The sequence below is a fragment of the Silurus meridionalis genome, chromosome 6 (assembly GCF_014805685.1).
Source record: "Silurus meridionalis isolate SWU-2019-XX chromosome 6, ASM1480568v1, whole genome shotgun sequence".
NCBI classification, from domain to species: domain Eukaryota; kingdom Metazoa; phylum Chordata; class Actinopteri; order Siluriformes; family Siluridae; genus Silurus; species Silurus meridionalis.
The window spans coordinates 23,747,771-23,771,122 of NC_060889.1; the positions used below are offsets into that span (position 1 = coordinate 23,747,771).

The 23,352-nt window shown below is 36.4% G+C and overlaps 2 protein-coding genes across 2 annotated transcripts; one reads left to right on the forward strand and one right to left on the reverse strand.

Moving 5' to 3' along the window:
- The first annotated feature begins 316 nt into the window (after positions 1-316).
- On the forward strand, positions 317-4,810 carry dusp19b (dual specificity phosphatase 19b). Its single transcript, XM_046851472.1, has 4 exons — positions 317-1,083; positions 1,228-1,274; positions 1,944-2,096; positions 3,754-4,810. The coding sequence occupies exons 1-4, from the start codon at positions 864-866 to the stop codon at positions 3,934-3,936; spliced, it is 603 nt and encodes a 200-aa protein (XP_046707428.1). The 5' UTR covers positions 317-863; the 3' UTR covers positions 3,937-4,810.
- On the reverse strand, positions 4,566-9,106 carry pnp5a (purine nucleoside phosphorylase 5a). The gene is made up of 6 exons (XM_046851462.1): positions 8,898-9,106; positions 7,567-7,736; positions 7,186-7,289; positions 6,147-6,322; positions 5,654-5,844; positions 4,566-5,225 (listed from the first exon to the last, which is right to left on the reverse strand). Exons 1-6 carry the CDS (start codon positions 8,918-8,920, stop codon positions 5,011-5,013), a joined length of 879 nt encoding a protein of 292 aa, XP_046707418.1. The 5' UTR covers positions 8,921-9,106; the 3' UTR covers positions 4,566-5,010.
- Positions 9,107-23,352: the final 14,246 nt, after the last annotated feature.

Genomic DNA, 23,352 nt, shown 5'->3' on the forward strand with positions numbered 1-23,352 from the left:
CTTTTGGTGACATGTCTAATGGAGACCATTAAGGACCAGTTAAAATCTTGGCAGCTTGTATATTACATTTTGGTATCTAATGGACACCAGTAGGGACCATTAGGGCATTATTAAGATTCCAGATTCTAATCTGGAAAGAGAGTTTCTGGTTTGACGATAATTGTGTACTCAAACACAATAAACTGTTAGAAGTACCTGGCTAACAGCTGATGGTTCGTAATGAAAATTGCATTGGAAAATTGGAAATTTTATTTTGAATTTTGATTATTCAACAGGTTGGATTGCTTGGATTTAACTTATTGAATGTATGGATAGATGAAACAAACAGGATAAGTAGTTTGGGTTTGATGTATAAGGATAATTGGTTAGTTTTAGTGTGATGGATGGGCTAGATGGATTTGACGGTTGATTGAAATGGATGGATGGATAAATTGGGTTTGATGGATAGAATGAATAAATAAATAATTTAGATTGGGTTTGAAATATTTGGGTTTGATGGATGATTGGAATGGATGGATGCATTGGGATAAATAGATGGTTAATTTGGATTTTAAACATGGGGTAGATGCAGGACTCTTATGTTGAAATAGAACACAATACAGTTTTGTATCTCGCTTCTCTTCTCATGAGTTGGGTTATTCATCGCACGTGCAACAACAGGAACGGAACTACAACTGTAAATAATAATAATAATAATAATAATGTGTGTTTTAATGTGTGTATTTTGACGCTATAACTACCCTGCTGCGGGGTTTCATGGGGGAAGCAGAGTGTTAAAAGAACAGAAAGGCGGTGATCTCGGGGTGTTCTAGTCAGAACGCAGCTCTGTGTAGTGGATAAAAGCTGCGGATTTTCTCTGTAGCATGGAGTCTTTCTCTCACGAGCTCCATAACTTCTCTCGAACGCGCCTCAGGAAACAGAGCACGCGCATTACTACGGCAAGCGGGAAAGTCTTTGTGGAAACGCGAAGCGGCGACGGTGGTTACGTCACAAAGTGCGAGGGGGAGAGCGCCACCTGCGGGTTCGTCCAAGATCTGAGTTTAGACCTGCAGGTGGGCGTTGTTACCCCGTACCTCCTGCTGGGTGAGAGAGAGAGAGAGAGTGTGTGTGTGTGTGTGTGTGTGTGTGTGTGTGTGTGTGTGTGTGTGTGTGTGTGTGTGTGTGTGTGTGTGTGTGTGTGTGTGTGTTTGTGTTTTCAGTAAACAGGGCTTCTGATTTTCTTCACAGCGTCACAAGATGCAGCCAGTGACACCGCGACTCTGAGAAACTACAAGGTGCAGAATTATTTTCTTTTCATTTTCCTTTTGTTTTCGTTTTTCTTTTCTTTTCCTTTTCTTTAATTTCATTTCTTTGACTTTATTTTCTTACTTTTTGCTTTCCTTTTCCCATTATATCTTTCCTTTCTCTTTCCTTTCATCCCCCTATTTTTCTTTTCATTTCCTTTTCTTTTCCCTTTCTTTTCATTTCCTTTTCTTTTCTTTTCCCTTTCTTTTCATTTCCTTTTCTTTTCCCTTTCTTTAATTTCATTTCTTTGACTTTATTTTCTTACTTTTTGCTTTCCTTTTCCCATTATATCTTTCCTTTCTCTTTCCTTTCATCCCCCCCCCCTATTTTTCTTTCATTTTATTTTCCTATACATCTTTTCCCCCTTTTTTTTTCTTCTTCTCTTTTCTTGTCTTTATTCTTACCTTTTGTTTCTTATCTATTCTTGTATTGTTTCTTTTCTCTTCTTTTTTCTTACTATTCACATACAGAGTGCTTTGGGGGGATCAGTGGTGATTTAGACACGAACATTCCCCTAATTAATGTAAATGTTTTTTTAAAAGTAATTTCTCCAATTGAACATGAACATAATAAATATCACACATGTGGAAATATATTTCATTCTTATTTTCCTGAATTACATATACATTCAGTACGTTTGTCATGAATTCTGGTTGCAGGTGACTCATGTGTTGAATGTTGCCTGTGGAGTGGAAAACCCCTTCCCTCAGCACTTCATCTACAAAACTGTTTCCATGATGGACCTGCCAGAGACACAACTCACCTCCTTCCTCCCACAGTGCTTTGAGTTCATCGACGAAGCCAGAAAGCAGGTGTGTGGGTTTTAGCTACTGGGGTTAGCAAATATAACAAGCTAAAGGTTTATCTTGGCTATCTTAGCGATCTCACAAAAGCGTGTACACCGTTCATATTTTAGCAATCATTATCATGTTGGAAAACTGCTGTTATGACCAGTTTCTGAAGGGAGTGCATCATGTCCTGCTTCAAAATGTCACTTTACATTTTGGACTTCATGTTTTCCCTTAATGAACCTCAGCTTCCCGGTACCAGCAGCACTCATGCAGCCCCAGACCATGATGTTACCACCACCATGCTTGACTGTAGGCAATACAACATTTTCTTGGTTCTCCTCACCAGGGCATCACCACACATACTGGACACCTTCTGAGCCAAACAAGTTTATCTTAGACTCATCAGACCACAGGACATGGTTCCAGTAGTTAATGCTCTTGGACTGGTTGTCTTCAGCAAACGTTTGCGGGATTTCTTGTAAACCAGCTTCAGAAGAGGCTCCTTCTGGGATGACGGTCTGCAGAACGACTTGTTTATATCCAAGTTGCATTTCTATAATATTGTCCCTTGAGAAAATATTAAAATGGTTGCTAAAATGTGAGAGATCACTCACTTTTGTGAGATACTGGAATACGATCCTGTATTAGCAGGAGGGATTAGTAGATATAAAACATCTAACAATTGTTTATAGGGATTAGTCCATTTAAACGACCATAAAGACTTATCTATGGAGATTGTAGAATACAAAGCTCTAGACTCATAGCTGTAGGGATTCATGAACACATAAGAGCTCAACATATAAATTAACTAAAGATGTATTTGTATTGTTAGCTTTGGGGATTTATATAAATGATGGTATTTTATAGTAGATAAGTGTTTTAGAGATCTATTACACACTAGATCATGACCCTAAGGGGGGAATTCATTTCAAATCACAAATAATTAATAAAAAAAATTAATAATAAACATGGGTAAAAACTTCTAAAATTAAATATTTTATTCTTAATATAATTATTACATTAAAGCTGTATTACAATTAAAGCTGAAGTTCATGTAAATATATAATTGCATCTGATGGGGGTGTAAGTGTACACAAATTTCACGGTTCGGTACATACCTCAGTTTTTAAGTAATGGTCCGGGTCAATTTCGGTACGGTTATGGGGAAGAAATATTAAACAAAATTGCTTGTCTATTTTTTATTAATACAGTTTATTATTATTAACATCAGTGATCATCAACATTTGAACAGTTTACATTTTCTTTCCAGTTGAGAGTGAGTAGTCACCGTGACACTGCACTCAAGGCACTTTAGTCTCTTTTTAAACCCCTGGCATTGTTGTGCATGTTTTCAAATGTAATAATTTTTTGATGCGCTGAATGTATGGGGCGGAGACTCGACACACTTGCAGTGCGCCACTTTATACGTTCCTGAGGAAATTTAGATTTTAACTAAGGTTCCGCAAATAATAAGGATTGAATTCAGTACACGTTTCCCGAACCGCAATCCTTTCCTGTATCGTTACACCCCTACCACCTGATAGTAAAAGAAAAATGTTAAAAACTGCAAATCTATTAAAAACAAAGACAAGTGTGAACAACTTTTAAATTGTGATTTAAATTGCTAAATCTTTTTGAACTATGTATAATATACGAGCATTACAACTCTCTGTTTCAGGATGGAGTCGTGTTGCTCCACTGTAACGCAGGCGTGTCGCGCTCTGCCTCTGTGGCCATCGCTTATCTGATGGCGAAGCAGAAGATACCGTTTGAGGAAGCGTTTAACCGAGTCAGATCTGCTCGACCGTCAATACAACCAAACGCCGGCTTCCTTGTTCAGTTGAAGGAGTATCGACCATGAACATATCACCTACTGCTGCAGCTCAGCATGGAGTTTGAACCTCACATTCAACACGTATTTAAAAAGTAATGTTTCTGTAAAGCTGAACCTACAGGGTGAATCTGCACTAGTTGCATTTTTAAATTATGGCTCTATAGCATTTACATATAAACCCTTACCCTAAATATTAACCCTTAACAACTTGAAGAAATTTAGCAGATAAGCTGCAATAGACTTTATAGAGGTCACTGGGCAAAATAAATGTTCAACTGAGAAAAAAAATACAATCAATTAAGTTAAATGGAATACACTAAATTAACAAATAACCTGTACTTCATGCCATTGTGTGCATTTTTTATATAGAGCTGAATGAAGATGAAAAATCAATTTGTACAGAAAGTTGGAAGGAAACAGAAAGATGCAAGCTGGAAAGACTTTCTATGAAAGCTTCCTGCAAGATACTGCATAATAAGTTGCTCTATGTATAGGAGACAAATTTATAATAGTTAATTCTACAGGTCTTTATCTTTAGATTTAGACATTTCGCCCTTCAATTAAATAAACTAATTATCCAGGTTGATGTTCAAAGCTTGTTCACATCATGTCAGGTCAGATGTGCAAGTTTAAAAAAAAAAAAAAAGACCAATACATATAGTAATAAATAAAACTTTAATGTTAAAAAAACAAAACAAAAAAGACACGATACACAACCAATCTCTACATCTAATGTACAGCAATGGGCTTTCATAAAGCAACTAGTTTACTTAGAATTAAGATTAGACATATACAATCATTCATTGTTTAAGACACATTCTACATATGACAGCTTGTTTCTCTTACTCTAAAAGGAATGTACATGCCCAGAAACACAATAAATATGAATGATATTTGTGCACTTCAGGAGTATTAAATAATTTTTTTTTAAAAAGTAAACGCACCAGACATCGCATCTACAGTATAGAAGCAATCATGCAGCAATGCATTGAACACGTTTTCAGTGTTGACACGCTGAATCTCTCACAGAAATGAAACTGAGCATATGATCAAGTTTAGCTCACTTTTCTGGTGATCAGAAAACTCCCCTTTAAGTTTTGTTTAGCAATAGTTGTTGTGCCCAATGCGAGTGACCATGGTGGACACCAGCCTCTCCAGTTGCTCCGCCCTCGATTTTCCAGTCTCGAGAACTTCCTCGTGGTTGGCCTTTTCCTCGCTGTCATAGTCCATCACCGTCTGATTGGTTATCAGAGACAGAGCGAAGACGCGCATTCCACAGTGACGCGCCACAATCACTTCGTGAACTGTGCTCATCCCTGAGAGGGAAGAAAGAAAGCTTAGATATCTCCCTATTCATCCAAGCATTTCAAATCAGGGTCTAATTTTTTAACAGCTGAAAAACTAAGGAGCAGGATAGAAATTGGGGCTTGTGATCCAGACTGGTCAACAATATAAAATACATCAACCAAGCACATTACAATATGCAAACAAGGACAATATTGTACCAGGTAACATAGCTCTTTTTAGTTCACATTTTTCCAGGATCTGGATTTTCTAAGGGTTTAAAAGTAGGTGTTTCTGTGCCCTTTTCCAATCACTTAAAGTAACAGCAAGGCCAAGCAACACACTTTACAGGATTTATAGGACTTTATGGGATTACATCTCGGAGCTTGTGCAACTGATTAAACACTATTTAAAGTGGAAAAAGTGCCTGATTGCACAAAAAAAAGAAGAGGAAACTCACCAACAGCATCAGCTCCCAGTTTGTGCAGCATGCGACACTCAGCAATGGTCTCAAATGAGGGTCCCCCGAGCACACAGTAGACCCCCTCCCTGAGAAAATCACCATAACCCAACTCGTTGCCAATGTCCATAGCCAGCTGTTGCAGCTCACGATCATAGGCATCAGACATGCAGGGGAAACGCACACCGAACCTGGAAAACACACACACACACACACACACACACACACACACACACACACACACACACACACACACACACACACACACACACACACACACACAGTTATTATTACACACTTTTTTAAATGTCTACTTCAAAAACAGGAAATGATCATACATGAGTCCAATATATCTTGTGATTAGAAATTTAACCCCTGAGCCTTATAAAGCAGTTTTCCTCCAAAAAAAAATTATATTTGCTCACATCATAGATGTTAATAATTTAATAATGTAACATTGATGAAAAGCTTAATTTTAGTAACACACACACACCTTTCATCATTAGGTCCTATCAGTGGATTGTTGCCAGCAAATCCGGGCATGTTCAGATGGTCTTTAATGATCATGATGTCTCCCACCTTGAAGTCCTCATTGAGGCCTCCTGCAGCATTGGTTAGGATCACTGTCTGTACTCCGAGCAGCTTAAATATCCGCATGGGCAGAGTGATCTAGGACAGCAAACCTAACCATTAATACACTATGCAGACAAGAACACAAAGATCAGTACCACAGCACCAACATTTTCAATTATATTTTTATTTGTAGCACATTCGACATTGTCCCTGAGATGGCATGGGAAGGAAACCTGGAGAGAAACCAGACTTTAAGGGAACCATCCTCATCTGGATGGCACCAAATATCCATTAATTACAGTTTAATCATTCAACATATCTAAAGTTCAGAGCAAGCACTCAGCTGTTGAAAGGCCAAGTGCTAATTATTTATATTTAAGAACCCATTGAGCGACCCATTATTTTGACTTTGATTTATTGTGTACTTTTTCTGAAATGTTCAAGTTTATTTCTATAGTGTTTTTCCACAATGAACATTTTCTCAAAGCAGCTTTACAGAACTTAGGAATTAAGGGGAACCATGTGTATTTATCCCTGAAGAGCAGCCTGGGGTGACTGTGGCAAGGAAAAACTCCCTAAATGTTATGAGGAAAAAACTTGAGAGAAACCAGACTTGAAAGGGAACCCATCCTCATTGGGTGAAAACCAGAACGCACTTCCTTTATTTTCTGAAATTGGGAAAAAAAGCTCTAGCGTGAGCAACTAAACGCTATATGTAAAAAACTAATAATTAATTTTAATTGAAATAATATTTAGAACACATAACAAATTACAAATAAATAAAAATGGACAGAAAAAGTGAAAATGCACAAAAAAGATTAATCATTCAAACGATGTTTTGCATAAACATCACACATAGTGTAGCTACAAAGCCTGAGAAGATTTGATTAATTGTATTATAAGTAAATAAATACAGTCTCAGATAAATACAATGATATAATATTATGGGATGTTACAACCTTTTGCATGGGGTATCCCTCATAGAGATGGAAACGGCCTTGCATGCAGACACATGGACTTCCTTTCAGAGTCCCAAACACAAGTTGCCCTGCGTGTCCATGCACTGGATAAAACAAGTGCAGAGAAATGATGGCATCATGATTAAGAGGTCGGCTTGGACACACTTAATAAGAGGCTTGTATTCATCAACTATTACACACTTACACGTACCCACACCAACAAGCCAACCGAGCACAATATAAACACCAGGACCTTGTCCTTTTGTACATTCCCATTAAAAAAAAAAAAAAAAAAAAAAAACATAAAAGCTGCATAAACAGATGTTTAAGTGTAAAATGTTGAGCAGATGTGCAATTGTGTATACCAGTGTGTGCACACACCTGTACTTTGGGGAAAGTTGGGAATGTCTTTGTAGTTGAAGGCCACCTGATCTTTTAGCGTGTCGGCCAATCCGCCCATACCAGAGCCACAAACAATGCCCACAAGTGGGCGCACTGCAGTCTGAGCCAACAGCCAGTCAGCTGTAGCCCTGCATTCCTCATAGCTGTACCTAAACACACACACACACACACACACACACACACACACTTAACATGTGACTTATTATGTGGTCAGAATGACTCAGCATGCATGTTTCTCTGCCCGGTTTCTCACACAGAAGCACTCACCCGCCCACAGTATTTTGTTGCATTCCACAAACCACAGCCGAGTCAGGCACCCACAGAAATCTACAAAGAAACCTGACCTCCTACACATTATCGCCATCAGAAAATCTTGGCTAGCTTTGCCTCAAACACATTTATTACTCGCACTGAAATTCTGCACCTCATCTCAACGTTATCCTCGATCCATATGCAAAAAAGGACCGGAGACACATGCTCGATGGGACCTGAGCCATAAGCAAAAAAAGGACCTGTGCTTTTTTTAGTTATTTGGGGAACAGGTCTCCTCTTGCTGAGTGACTAAAATAACTCTACTGTGGCCTTAATAGACATATGGCAGAAGTATGGTAATCTATTTATAGGTATTTTTATAATACCTCCTGACATCTGGACTACAGTGAGATTTTTTAAGTTCCCTTTGAAGCTATTATGGAACTGTTATAAAAAGTTACCATATGAAGCAGTTTGGCATTGAAATAGGTGCATCTTATGGTGCAATCAGAGGTTTTGTGTGCAAGTATTTTAATAAATGGTGAGGTCACACCAATGTGACAGGACATATGAAAATTAATTTGAATAGGAAATTGCAAGTACTGACTTAAGGGTTAGTGTGTGTGCGTGTGTGTGTGTGGGTGTGTGTGTGTGTAAAAATTATGCCTTGCAATGTGTTCACAGGATACTGCAGATAATAATTATTATAAAATTATCCACCATCCGATTGTTATTCATTTCTTTTTCTGCAGTCAGAAAACTAACTGGGTGATCATTTAAACTCTATATATTTAATCGAGTTAAAAAAACGAAAAAACAAGAGGTTTTAAGAAAAGTGTTTAAAAATATTAGAAGGAAAAAGACTTGGCCACATGGCATGTGTCACACGCGGGAACGCGCAGGTGCGCGCACACATCCAACAGTCGCATAGAGGCAGGCAGGCAGGGTTACAGTAAACTCTCCGCTAAATAAAACATTATAATATGATTGTAAAAGCACCAGTTTGTCTTAAAACTAGTACAGGAACCGCAAATAATAATCTAGAAGTGTTTTCTTACCCGGTGTGAGTCTCGGGATACATTGCGTCCTTTGGAAAAACAAAAAACCAGACTATTTGTTAAGAATTACTAGGATTTAAAATTATAATGTAAGCAAAGGAATTGTATATGAAGAGAATCACTAAAAACGTAGACGCAAACCATTAAACAAGAACTTAATTTGCGAAATAAAGTTTAATGTTAGAGACTAATATAAAAAGCACGCTTTACTGCCGGTTTATTTATAGGGACGCATGAAACACGCCCACCCCGACCGGGGTGTGACGTCATTCGGGCGCGACCCCCACGCCTTCTCACGTCAGAATAGTTCTTAAAACGTGTAGTTATTGATTTGTCATTCGGTTTGATAAATGTTTAACTCATCAAAAGTCAAAGACCTCAAAATGCATGGCAACATGCCAACCAGTTAGCACACATTGTGTGGTCTATGAGGAGAGCTGTAATAGCTCAGTGGTTGAGACGTTAGTTTTGGATCGGAAGGTCACAAGTTCACATTTCAAGTTCCCACGAAGCAGCCATTGCTGGGCCCTTGAGCAAGGCCCTCGCCTGCTCAGTTGTTAGTTGCTCTGTATAAGGGCATATGCCAAATACAGTAAATTTAAATGTTACTGTCCAGGTGTGCCTCTTCTGCACAACAATCTTATCAGATAAGAATTTAGATATCTTCACATCAAAATCAAGTAGAGGCTAATAACAAGGCAGGCATAATTTGTTATTGTACCTAAGTCTGTCTTATAGTGTAAAATCTACCTCACCTGAGCATTAGTGGTTGATTGAGATGGTAGTTCAGTGGTAAAGGCATTGGATGCTGGGTTGGAAGGTCATGAGTTCAAATCCCAGTACCACCAGACTTCCACTGTTGGGCATTTGAGCAAAGCCCTTAACCCTCTGTCTCTTAATTGTCAATGTGGATAACAGCACCTGCCAAATGCCTTAAGTGTTTCTTTCTGCTTTATTCACTATTATTGTCGAACATTACATTTCTCTTCTGTATATTTGTAGTCATACGGTGATGTTTTATGGATTATTGTGATGAATCTAGACTTCAAATGCACCATGAAGAATGAGAAGTCAAATCGTCAAGTAGGCTTTTAAGCCCCAGTATTGCCAAGGTAAAACTTTTGGGCCCTTAATTAAGGCCCTTAACCCTCTGTGCTCCAGGGGTGTTGTATCATGGCTGACCCTGCGCTCTGACTCTTCCTAACAGCTTTCTAACATCGCTGGAATATGTGAAGAAGGAATTTCACTGTGCTGTAATACATATCTGAAAATATGTTATGCAAAGCAACACAAAATAACACAAAACAGACTAGGACATGAAATAAGTGTACAACATTTAATGCAAGATACAAAATAAGACAGTGAGATTGTATGATGTTGCAGCATCGACATTGCATCCAGCTCCATGTTTGCTTTGTATTTATTAGCTTTCAGCTAGTTTGGTTGTCATTGTTATTATCATGCTAGTTACCATCGAAGAGATTTCTCATATATCAAAACAGTGATGGCCCAGTGTTTATTTTGTGTGGTCTTTATACAACTTTGGTAAGCATTGGCAATGGTGGTGTTTTCTGTCAACCTTGCTTACAATGGCCTAGCATAAATATTTAAAGGTTGCTGAAAATCTGTTGGCCCAACCTTGGGGTCATTGGGCCAACAGTGCCGACTGAACTGTTGTCCAGTGCTACCTTGCTAGAATTAAAGCTGTTGCTATTTAGCCTGATGCTTTTGTATGGTCCTTAGTGAAAGAGGCATTACCTTTCCACAGATAACTAAAATCAGTCTGTGATTTGGGACATTTTATAAATCTGGAGATGTATTTTCATACTTTTAATACATATGAGTTATATATTTTTTGAACTCTTGTATAAATAAATACATTTTACATCGTTTTACAACATCTATTTGCTCACCTTTACTGTTCTACAGAGCAATTTCTGTTCTCTTGGCTTAATTATATAAAATGTATCCAATCTTTCTTTACATTCAGTGCAAACCTGATAATATTATACGAAATCAGCTTCACTATTCTGATGTACCTTTGATACATAAATGTGAAAAATAAATATTTAACCCAGGTGAAGTGGCTGTGGGCCTCTTAATGGGTTTTATGGCACGTGGAAGTCACACTGTGACTGAAAGTGGTACCATGTGACATTTATAGGGGGTTAAAATTCCTAACAAGAAAAGAGTACAAGACAAACTCAATTACTATATAAGTCTGGGATGTGTAATGTTATATATAGTGGTCATATCAGCTGGTGAATTAAATAGTATTAGTATGTATTTATGTTTAAAATTATTTTGGATTTTGGATTCTGGATATCAGATCTGGATTGTTTAAAAGTTACATCAGAATGCCCTATATGTTTTTATGGTTATAGTGTATTGTTCTTAGATAAATGTGGTCATAAAAAAAGCTACATCCTATAATCCAAAATCATGGTTTAAAAAAGTGCTTCCTCTATTATCGTTTCACTCTCCACACTGGATAAGTTGTTTTGTAGTGTAATGTTTGTTGTGCAAAAGAACTGCTTGGTTGTAAATAATTACTCACATGATGTATCAGTAACCCTGAATAACTGATAACATCACTATCAGTAATAGTGTGTAATATGTTTACATACATTGTGTACAATCCAATGTTGCAGTACACCTCTACCTCCACCCACTTCATGTAGTCATCAGTCACAATAAAGGCATGTGTACCATTATTACTGTATTGTTTGCTAAGCACAATCACTTTCCATGCCTATACGTTCACCACGTTGCTCATTCATCACACTGTTATTGCTAGTTCACATGGCCTACTGGACTTATACTGTCATATTTACAAGCAGATTTATATTGGCACTCCTCACGATGGGCTCTGTTTATCAGCCGGTGCTTTTGTTCCAAGGTCGAGTGTTTTTTAAGTTGTTCTGTAATGTTTTGCACGGTTCAAGGCTGATTCACAGGGAAAGGGATCAGTACAGAGTCTTTTGTAAAGCTAAACAACACGCCTATAGCCTGGCCAATAGCACGACTAGAGCAGCTGTGATGTCAAAGTGAGCAAGGTTGATTTTTTTTTTTCTTTTAAGTTTGAGGTCCAATACAAATTCATAGAAATGTTCAATCTGCACCAGAGGTGGCAAAAGTACACACATTCTTTACTTAAGTAGAAGTACAGATAATATATTTTTTAAATACTTGGGTAAACTTTGTAGTACTACACTTTTTTACTCAAGTTAAAGTAAAGAAGTTTGGGCTCTGACATGTACTTAAATAAAAAGTAGCCATTACTACAACCTGTTTTTGTGTCACGCTGGTAACTGGACCTCACGTCATAGTAATAATAGGGCTGTCAATCGATTAAAATATTTAATCGCATTTAAGCGAATGATTGTCATGAGTTACCTCCGATAAATCACTATTTAACTGCACATTTTAGTGTTCTAAATGTACCTTAAATTAAAACATTAGTTTTTTTTAATACAATAATCAACATAGGCATGGAAAAATATTGATGCTTTATGCAAATGTATGTTAATTATTAGTGAAACCAAACTCAACATAGAGCATGAAGACAAAATATTATTGTAAAAGTTTTAAAGTAATTATGGTGTTTTAACTTCTGTAAATCCACCAAAAGGAACCTTTGCTGTTTCCACACGGACAGTTAATGAGGTGATACCGGAAAAACTGTACCTCTTCTAACGTTCATATGGACTACATTATCAGAGAATATTTGTTTTCAATGTGATTCAGTTTATTTATAAGTATTATTATGTTTATGAGTCAAGTGTTCACTGAGATTCAGGTTGTTTTATTTGTGTCTGTAAAGAGAGGAGACAGAGATGGCAGAGAGCACCCGCTATACAAATAAAAGTAGACCCTTTACAGATTCGAATGACGTATTGCTCTTATCTATACAACCAAAAAAGTCAGAGTAATTTGAGTTCATTTTGGCGTTATGAGGAAAAATTGACATAAAACGCGCCTGCGTGTGTCGACCACGGAGGGTTAATTATGTGCATCATGGCGGATTTTGGTGCACGTGCCACATCAGTAAAACAAATGTTTACTGATTAAAAATAATTTTTCAGTGGAGTTTATTTATTTGTTTATATCTGAGTAAAGAAAGGAAATCGTGAATAGACATGTTGTGCTGAAGGTTTTAATTTCGCAACTTTTCTATTTATTTATATCTTCAATAAAAATGGTCAAGCAGAAATGCGCGCTGGATTATTTGGGCATTATTAAATAAGTGTTGTTAAAATGAATTAGCGTTAACGTGTTAATTGTGACAGCCCTAATTAATATATTAATACTAAACGAATTTAAAATTTTGTTACGTAATGAATGCATCCAGGCTGAACATCCACCATATAGAACACAAGCAGAGAAAAGATGATGATGATCAGGAATGTCTCTGTTCTCAGTCATGTTTACATCACTGACTCCCTCTGTCTCATCCACGTTAGTCCCAGATTTCTTGTTGCCTTCTGCTGTGCTAATTGTTGGTTTCGTAAACTATGTCTGTAGTGTGTGAGAGCCAGGAAATGATACACCAGTGGTAGATGTTAAAAAAAAATGCACAAAGACAGGAAATAGGTTGATTAGCTGAAAACACAGTGCAGTGAGAAGAAAGAAATTTTGACATTTCACCAAATATGAAAATATAAGAAGTAGAAAGTACAGATATTTGTGTAAAAATGTAATGATTAAAAGTAAAAAGAAAATAAAGAGTAAAGTACTGATACCAGAAAAATCTACTTAAGTACAGTAACAAAGTATTTGTACTTTGTTACTTCACATGTTTGATCTGCACCATACCTTCTCTGTTGTTTGGTCTCTCTCTGGCTCGCTCTGACTCTGTCTCTTTGTTACTTCACAGTGGTTGCACCTTAAAGTAAAACCATAAAGAACCCACACTTCCTCTTTACTATATGACTAGTCTTAGACTGCAATGGTGTGTGTATCAACAGTAAGTTTGTGTGTTTTTGTATGTGGTCTGCTAGGTTTTTTTCCTAACAGTCTTCTGCTTCACTATAGTCCCACAAATGTTCACATCACAGTAGTGTAAATGCTAAAGAATGTACAGTAAACAATGACCATAAGTTTTTGAAATTTTTCATTATGAGAAATTACAAAAACTTATGGACATTTTCACTTTCAAATTCTACATTGCACTAGTTCTCATGCAAAGCCACTTTCTGTATATGGTATTTGTTGATTTATTATAGTTTATTTAAAAACATATGTATGCACCTGACACCAAGACAAATTTATATTACTGTAAAGTGCTCTTTGCTGAATCCTTTGATTTTCTGATTCTAATTCTGAAAAATCAAAACTAGATGAAATGAAAGTTTTTTGATGAAAACTGAGGTAAAATTACCTTTTAACTAACCAATAAAAAAAGTTCCTTTAAAGGCAAATAATCACAAAATAGACATCTCAGATACCTGTATTACTTTGTATACATATATACAGATTTTATATACTACATGATATAATAAATAAATGTAGTTTTACATTAAATCTACTAAATAAAAGTTATCAAATACACAAAGGACATAACATTTCACATTACATGAAGGTTTACTGTTTATCTTGGAGATGTACAGTACAATACACTGCAACATTCCTGACACTGATTCTCCAACTTATTCAACATTAACAAGTATGCCAGCAAGCTTTATTTAGCTCTTAAAAAAAAAAAAAAACATTTGATAAGATCACATGCTCAGTCACAAGTTATACAGCTACGTTTCTCAACCAGCAAGAAAACTGGAATATATACATATATATCATGTGATGAATCAGCATAGAAATCATTTAATTAACTATGTGTGATGAAACAGGACTTGAGGTGATGGTTGTCTTAATAGAAATCTGATACAAAATGGACATGGATAACAAATAAAGTGTAAACCATCAAGAGCACAAGAGCAGATTTTTGTTACATGATAACTGGAATTATAATAAACAGACAGCTACTTTATTATTTCATGTCAAAATTGTGAGCATTTCAGATTTGTTAGGTGTTTTGGCTCCCATTGTTTCCCCAATCTGTCTTTCCCCTTCATTTACTGTATATATTAAGCTGCCCTGTTTTCTTTTTTTGGTCTAAAATTTTCCTTGTCTATTGTACCAGTTGAACCTTTTGTTTGTTTTTCATTTTTCCTGCCTTTATCTGTATTTGCATATTTTAGAATTCAGAATTTTTCTTTCTTTGTTTCTTTTTGCTTTTATTATACGCTTACATACTTGGACTTTGGACTTCATTAAACTCTTAAACAATGTAATTCACCACCTCTCCTCTTGTGTATAATCTTGTTTCTATTGGATTAAAGTCAGGTGATTTTGCATGGAGTGAGATGGTGGCACATTGAGAGGCATTTCTGTGTTACAGCTGCAGGGTTTTCCATTTACATTACAGGTTATGAAAATTGGGGTACCTGGTGCTCAATGACAACAAGCTTAATGCCTTCTTACATCTTAAATGTAATGTGTACTTGATGAAAGTAATAATGATGCTGCATACACAGCAGCAGCAAAGCAGCCTAAAGCAGCACAAATAAACAAAATAAAAGACAGTTTACAAGTGCAATGGTGAAATATTTGGAGAGCAAAAGGTTTAATGTAATTTCACCCCATCTTCTTCTTCTTCTTTCAGCTTCTCCCATTAGGGGTCTCCACAGCAGATCATCTGTCTCCATAAACCCCTGTCCTCTACATCTGCCTCTTTGAACCCAACTGCCTTCATGATCCTTCTTCACCACATCCATAAACCTCCTTATTGGTCTTCCTCTTTTGCTCCTTCCTGGAGGCTCCATCCTCAGGATTCTTCTACTAATATACCCCATGTCTCTCCTCTGCAAATGTCCAAACCATCTCAATCTTGCCTCTCTCACTTTGTCTATAAAACCTCCCACATGCGCTGTCCCTGTAATAAACTCATTTCTAATCCTGTCCATCTTCATCACTCCCAACGAAAACCTCAACATCTTCAGCTCTGCTACCTCCAGCTTTTTGTCTTTTACTCAATGCCACTGTCTCTAAACCATACAACATTGCAGGTCTCACCACAGTCCTATTACCCTTCCTTTTACTCTTGTAAAATACTCTTCTATCACAAATCACTCCTGCCACTCTTCTCCACCCACTCCACTCCACACTCATGTACTCTGTATACTCCTCCAGTTTCCCGGCTATTCTCAACCTGCTCCCTACCCACCCTCACATACTTCTCTGACACACCTGACTTCCTCATACAATACCACAACTCCTCTCTTGGCACTCTGTCGTATGCTTTCTCTAAATCCACAAACATACAATGCAACTCCTTCTGACCTTCTCTATACTTCTCCATCAACATTCTCAAAGCAAATAATGTGTCTGTGGTGCTTTTCCTTGCTCTTTCCTCATAACTTCATGGTGTGACTGATCAACTTAATACCCCTGTAGTTACTGCAGGTCTGCACATCTCCCTTATTCTTAAAGATCAATACTAGCACACTCCTCGTAGTACAGATGAACATTTGCAGCATTGTGATAGCATTTGGTTTTAGTTATTCTGCAAGAAACACTAACATTTCAGAGCAAATTTCAGAATTTCAAAATTCTTTAATTTATTCAATAAAAAAATTCTTATAGTTAAGTCTTTTTGTTCATTACTTATACATAAATATCCAAAATTTCCCATGCAGTGTTTTGTAAATTATAATTAATTACATTTCAGAACACCTTCTAGTGTCAGGTGATTTTACTTTTATTGGTTTAAAAAATGGACAATTTGTGATATGCATTCACCTACATTTATTCTATAGATGTTTGTAGATTTAGAGAAAGATTGCTCCTTACACATCATTTGCCCCTCTTTCACATAACAGCTAACAACCAGATGAATAAAGGCACGTCAATCTGATTTTCAAACAGCTATTCATGCTGTATAACAAAACATTAACAAAAGACGATAAAGGAAATAGCTATCACCTGCTTCCACATGCTTAAGCTCACCATTATGCATGTAATTGACTATAGCATTGCTGTGAGTGATAGGGCAGAGAGAGGTGTCATGTCAACCCTCCCACCCAGAGAGCTGTGACATTGTCTGACTTCTGATAGTCCTTTTCTTTTGCTCCTCTCAAGATCCCAGACTTCCATTTCTGTAATTTGGCAATGTAATTAAAAATGATCTACAAGTGTTTACAAAGTCAAACAGAAATCCTTAATTATTCTACATTATTATATGCTTCCTGAACCTGAGCTCTTTATAAAAGAGTAAATTCAGCAAGAGGCTGAAAAGAGTTGATAAACACTAACAATAGTGCACAACTATGCATAGGCTATTGGCTAAGCACAAGGCTCTTATCACTATCAACCAGCGAGGTCATGTTGGCCCATGAATATGGCTTTCACCACAGACTGTCTTCACTCCCCCTTCTGTAATAAACTATTCTTTACTCCACACATGCAGGAGTCTGGAGTGCCAAATACCTTTTGAACATTGACCATGTGCCACAATGTTTCCTTTAGAATGGTGAAAATTCCTGATTTAGAAACATGAACTCTGGGTTATGCTTATGCAATCAGTCAGTCTTCCTTACATAATCATCCATTCTGGCAGCTGAGAGAAAAATGGAGAAATATTGCCTCACCATATTTCCCACGCCAACACGCTCCAGTTAGCGATGTTAACCCAATGTGAACTGATGATTTTAAATCTGAACAGTGTTATGCAAATGAATGTGATATTGTCTGTTGCACTATTCACACTGTTAGAGCCAGTAGTTGAGAATCAGAGCTATAATTTACCAGATACAGTAGAAAGTGCTGCTGTGTAAAATATTACTAAACATACAGGTGCATCTAAAACAATTAGAATATCTTGAAAAAGTTGTATATTTTTAGGCAGTTATTTAAAAAAGTGACAGTTTAATGTTTTGTAGATTGTAACATGTAAACATGTAATGCTTTAAGCATTTTTTAAATTTATTTTAATTATCTTATGATTCTTATGTCCCAGCTCAAATATATAAAAAATATATTATCATAAAATGCAGAATATTTCATTTAAATTGTGATTAAAATATAATTTATATAATAAAATACTGTGTATCTCTCTGTCTAGTTCAGAACACACAACCACAATCATTGGGAAGGCTGCTGACTTGACTCTTTTTCAGAAGATGATCATAAGCCAAGGTCTTCATTAAAAGGCCGGCTGTTTCCAGAGTGCTCTATCAAAGTATATTAATGAAAAGTTCACTGAAAGGATGGAAAAGGGTGTACAAGCAGCAGAATGGTTGCAGCTTTAATTGTCAAGCCAAACCAATTAAAGAACTTTGGAAAGCTTTGATGAAGTGGACTGAAGCTGGAGTCAGTGCATCAAGAGGCACCACACACTGATTTCTAGTTTAATTCCTAGTCCCTAACCACTGCTAATACAATACAAAGACAAAATTAGAAGTGTATTACCCGGGGTTTGGAGTAAAAGAGCTAAACTGTTGCTCAGAGGTCAAAATCATCTTTTCATGTGAGAGTCAATTTTGCATTTCATTTGGAAATCAAGGTCCAGGAGTTGAGATAAGTTGAGAAGCATATAATTCAAGTTGTTTGAAGTCCATTGTCAAATTTTCACACTTGGTGGTGTTGCTAAACTGTATTTTATTATGTCAAGAGTCAACTGTATACCAGGAAATTTAAGAGTTCAATGTTTATTCTACTGATAAGCTGAATATGAATATGCCAATTTTCTTAACCAGCAGGACTAGGCATCTGCTCACAGAGCCAGCACTACTGCTAACTGGTTTACTGACCATGATGCTACTCTGCTTGATTGGCCAGCCGCCTGACCTGAACCCCATTGAGAGTCTAAAGGGTATTGTTAAAAGGACGATAAGAAACACAGAACCAAACAATAAAAACAAGCTTGAGACAGTTATTAAAGCAAACTGGTCTTCAATAACACCTCAGCAGTACCACAGGCTTATCACCTCCATGGCATGCTTCAGAAATACGCAAATGAATGCCATGGTGCCCTGACGAAGTATTGACTACAATATTTTATAAAATTCAATACATTCTGCATAAAAACCTTCTTTTTTGTATGGGAAATATTGGGATGTTTTGAACTACTGTAATTTTAGTTTTTCATGGGTTGTAAATAGTAATCATCAAAATAAAAACAAAAATGTATCTAAATATTTCACTTTATATTTAATGAATCTAGAATATATGACAGTTTCACTTACCAAATGAAATTACAAAAAAAAAAAAAATCTTCACAATATTAAAGTTTTTTGACATTCCCCAGCAATATTCAGTGAACACATCCCATTAACAATTCTGCAAATGCGAGTAAAATCAATACAATTGAATGTACAGAATGTAATGTATATAGCCAGGGCATCTGCAATTTTCATAATGGCAGAAAACAGATGAACTTTGTGATAGATTATTTACAGTTTCATAAGGGATATGGTTTCTGCCACAGACCTGCCTTGTATAATAAAGGGGGCGGTGATGATTCAACAGTTAAGTTGAGTTACGGAACATTGAGTTACTGAACAAAAGGTTGTTGGTTCAATCTCCAGCACTGCCAAACTGTCACTGTTGGGCCCTTGAACAAGGTGCACCATGGCTGACCATGTGCTCTGACCCAAACTGGACATGTGGAAAAATTACACTTTCTTTTTGGGATTAATAAGGTACTCTTAAAAGTAATGTCCATGAAACCAGTATGATGGTCTCTTACCATTTGAATGGTTTCTTTTTGAGGGAAGTGACCCATGGTTTCTTGCAAAATTCATGTTAACCATGTAGTTAAAAATAGAAGTTTGGAAACATTTTAAGGCTTTATTTGAAGAAAATAAAGCCATTTTGCCTTGACATAAGAGTTTGTTTAAAGGATCGAGGTTTGTAAAAATAAGAAATCTAAAGCACTACCAATAAGAACAATTATAAGGACAAAATAAAAATAGGAGTGATTGTTATTATACTGTCAATTTATGGTTGGCATATGACCTGAGCTGAATGGGAAAATGCAGTTTCTGTCAGCTACATATTAGAGAATGTTCCAGAAAACATTTGACTCCCTCCCCTACCGTTTAACCTATCACAGTTAACGGATAACTGGAACGCTAACTAATGTTACATAACTCACATTTTCTGCAAGTCACTGAGGGGGTACTGACCCAGACATGTTTAAAAGAAAAACAAAAACAGTGTAATGTTTTGATTTCACATGCTATTGCTGTTATAATAGTCTAGTCTGACTATTTTGCATGAGAACATGCATAACTTCATAAGAGGTTTACCCTTACTGTTATCATTGAGGAATACCTACATGATAATGATTTAAGGTATATTACTAATAAACAGAAAAAAACAAACAAACCAAATTAAAAAAACCTTTATTTAGCAGCGGTATGGCAGTAAGGTCATTATGTTCTTTATTTACAAAGGTATACACAGACTAACAGTCCTACTCACTGTTTGCTTTCTGTTGAGAACCCAACTGAGGGTCTCATGGGCATGTAAATTGAATAAAGTACATTTGAAGAGACATGCTGTTCCATATTAAGTCTGACCAAATGTAACAGAAAGGCATGAGAGAAAGAGTAAGAAGAAAAGATAAAGAGGTAAATGTGTGCTATCAACTAGCTGCAAAGCTAATCACAGGTAATATTAATGCACTAAATAGAATATCTTATTATTTCTACACTGTGTGCACAATTATTAGGCAAGTTGTGTTTTTGAGGATTAATTAAATTGTTATTGTACATCTACAGACCTCTTGGTCAATCCAAAATGTTAACAAACACTCAAACCTGAACATTTAAGTAGTAAAAGTGAAGTTTTGGCTTTCTTAAGAGAGTATCTACATGTACACAAGAGATCTACATGTACACCATTATTAGGCAAATATTAGTGTGCAGAATTATTACGCAAATAAATGAAAAACAAAAATTTTTCCATCTCACTTGTTTATTTTCACCTGTTAAAGTGAGAATAATAAACAAACTCAAAATTTACAAATAAACATTTCTGAAATTTCAAAAAGAAAACCTCAGTGACTAATAAAGTCACCCTTCTTTTCGATAACAGTCACAAGCCTTCCATTCACGGAGTCAGTCAGTTTCTTAATCTAGTCAAAATCAACTTTTTGTGCAGCCGCAACCACGGCCTCCCAGACACTGTTCAGAGAGGTGTACTGTTTACTTTCACTGTACATTTCCTGCTTAAGAAGGGCCCAAAGTTCTCAATAAGGTTGAAGTCAGTTGAAGAAGGGGGCCATGCCATTAGTTTTTCAGCTTTAAGACCTTTACTGGCCAGCCACGCAGTGGAGTACTTTGATACATGTGATGGAGCGTTGTCTTGCATAAAAATCAAACTCTTCTTGAAAGATGCAGACTTTTCCTGTACCACTGCGTGACTAAAGTGTCTTCTAAGAGTTGATTTTGAGTTCATTTTCAACCCGAAAAGGTCCAACTAGCTCATCTTAATAATACCTGCCCAGACCAGTACCCATCCTCCACCTTGCTGGCGTCTGAGTCGAAGTGGAGCTCTGTGTCCGTTACTGATCCAACCACGGGCCCATCCATCTGGTCCTTTATGAGTCACTCTTATCTCATCTCAACGCCCATTCTTGACGTTTCAACTTATGTGTCTTGTTCAGAGGTGGTCGGGTTTCAGACTTTCTTACCTTGACCATGTCTCTGAGAACTGAACACCTCGTACTTCTTGACACTCCAGGTAGGTTGCAATTGTGGAATATGGCAGCACTGGAGGATAATGAGTTCCTGGTAGCTTCATGTTTGATTCTTCTCAAGTCTTTGGCGGTTAATTTGCGTCTTTTCTTCTCAACACGTTTCTTGCGACCCTGTTGACTATTTGCTACAAAACGTTTGATGGTTCTGTGATCACACCCCAATATCGATAATATAGACTTTTTACAATTTTTGAATTTTCAGAGTCAGTTAAATCGCTTTTATGGCCCATTATTCCTGAGGAGAAGAATCTGCCTAATAATTATGCAATCCTTGATGTAGGGTGTTGATCTCCTTAGGCCACACCCTCCATCATTACACAAATACACCAATTATGGATAAAATAATGATATGGTCAAAATAATCACTTGCCTAATAATTGTGCATAGTGTATATAAACAGCTCATTCACAGTCACTTATAGAGAGGATAAAGATAATCTAAATCTATGTAAGGATTACAATGTGTTGTAATGTGTTATGAAGAGATTTATTTAACATTTTTGGAAGGAATCTCCAGTGTGAGCACTTTGTAACAATCAGAAGTTTACAGTTAACTGGTATAGGATAGTCTTTAAAACTGAGGAGTGTTTTCTTTTATCTTATTAAGAAATTAGTTTGGGAGCGGGACTAACTTTATAAACATGCATTTTAAATGTCGAAATTGTATTAATTGAATGTAAAATCTGTCATTCATCAATACCTAAAATTACTGTAATAGAGTTTAAGAGGAATAAGCCACTAATTTTATTAGTGATTTATTGCATTTTATTGCAATGATTTTTATTTCGCTGTCTTATTTCATCTGCCCATTCACCATGCAACACTTACAAAGTGAAACTGAACAAATCTGAAAATCTTTTTAGTTACATACATTTACTCATTAGAATACCAGGACTGGGATTTTAATAAAGAACATTCATGTTCTACTCAGTAACACTGCCACCATGTGGAAACTTTTCCAAAAAACCCATGCTTTTTATTGATTTATTTATTGTTATTATTATTATTATTATTATTATTATTATTATTATTATTATTATTATTATTATTATTATTATTATTATTATTATTATTTGTACAAAAAATACAACCCCCTATTCCATGTTTGAAAAACATTAATTTATTAATTTATTCATTCATTCATGTTCAGTAACTGGAATGGAAAGTTACTGTTAATCTATAGTTTAAAATAGTAGATTTGAGCTGCATTTATGTTCTCGTTTGATCCACTGTGCCTCAGGGAAATTATCGAATAAATCTCACTTTAGCTAATAAAGTACTAAAGAAGTCCAGTAATAAAGTAAAACAGCAGTTAAGTAGATTCTCCCAAGAAGACGTTTATAAAACTAGGCACGAGTTACACTTAATGATTTATTATGTGTGTATAAAGATATGCACTTGATGTGCAGGTGTTGTGTAAAGGGAAAGCCAGGCTGATCAAGGTAGTAAATAAAGTGTAGCCACGATGCAAACACAGTTTTAGAGCTACAGGAAAGCAGATGTCTTTCCTTAGTAAATTAATGTGAAGATGCTGCAGCAAAGGGTCTCGAAGTTTAATTGCAGGAAGGATAAGCCTTTTATGAATGCGTGGTGTGTGATAGATCGAAAGAAAAGTACACAGAGTAAACATTGCTGGACTGTAAGCCGTAGTCCAGAGTTGTCTTGGAGACCCACTGAATTAGAACTGCATGAGTCT

What these genes read in the sequence shown, in the direction of transcription:
- dusp19b (XM_046851472.1), top strand. Translation starts at nt 864, where the DNA reads ATGGAGTCTTTCTCTCACGAGCTCCATAACTTCTCTCGAACGCGCCTC. An exon ending in TACCCCGTACCTCCTGCTGG is followed by an intron (nt 1,084 to 1,227) that starts GTGAGAGAGAGA and finishes TTTTCTTCACAG; the next exon opens with CGTCACAAGATGCAGCCAGT. An exon ending in CGACTCTGAGAAACTACAAG is followed by an intron (nt 1,275 to 1,943) that starts GTGCAGAATTAT and finishes TTCTGGTTGCAG; the next exon opens with GTGACTCATGTGTTGAATGT.
- pnp5a (XM_046851462.1), bottom strand. Translation starts at nt 8,920, where the DNA reads ATGTATCCCGAGACTCACACCGG. An exon ending in CAACTTTCCCCAAAGTACAG is followed by an intron (nt 7,290 to 7,566) that starts GTGTGTGCACAC and finishes TGTTTTATCCAG; the next exon opens with TGCATGGACACGCAGGGCAA. An exon ending in ACTGGGAGCTGATGCTGTTG is followed by an intron (nt 5,226 to 5,653) that starts GTGAGTTTCCTC and finishes CTTCCCTCTCAG; the next exon opens with GGATGAGCACAGTTCACGAA.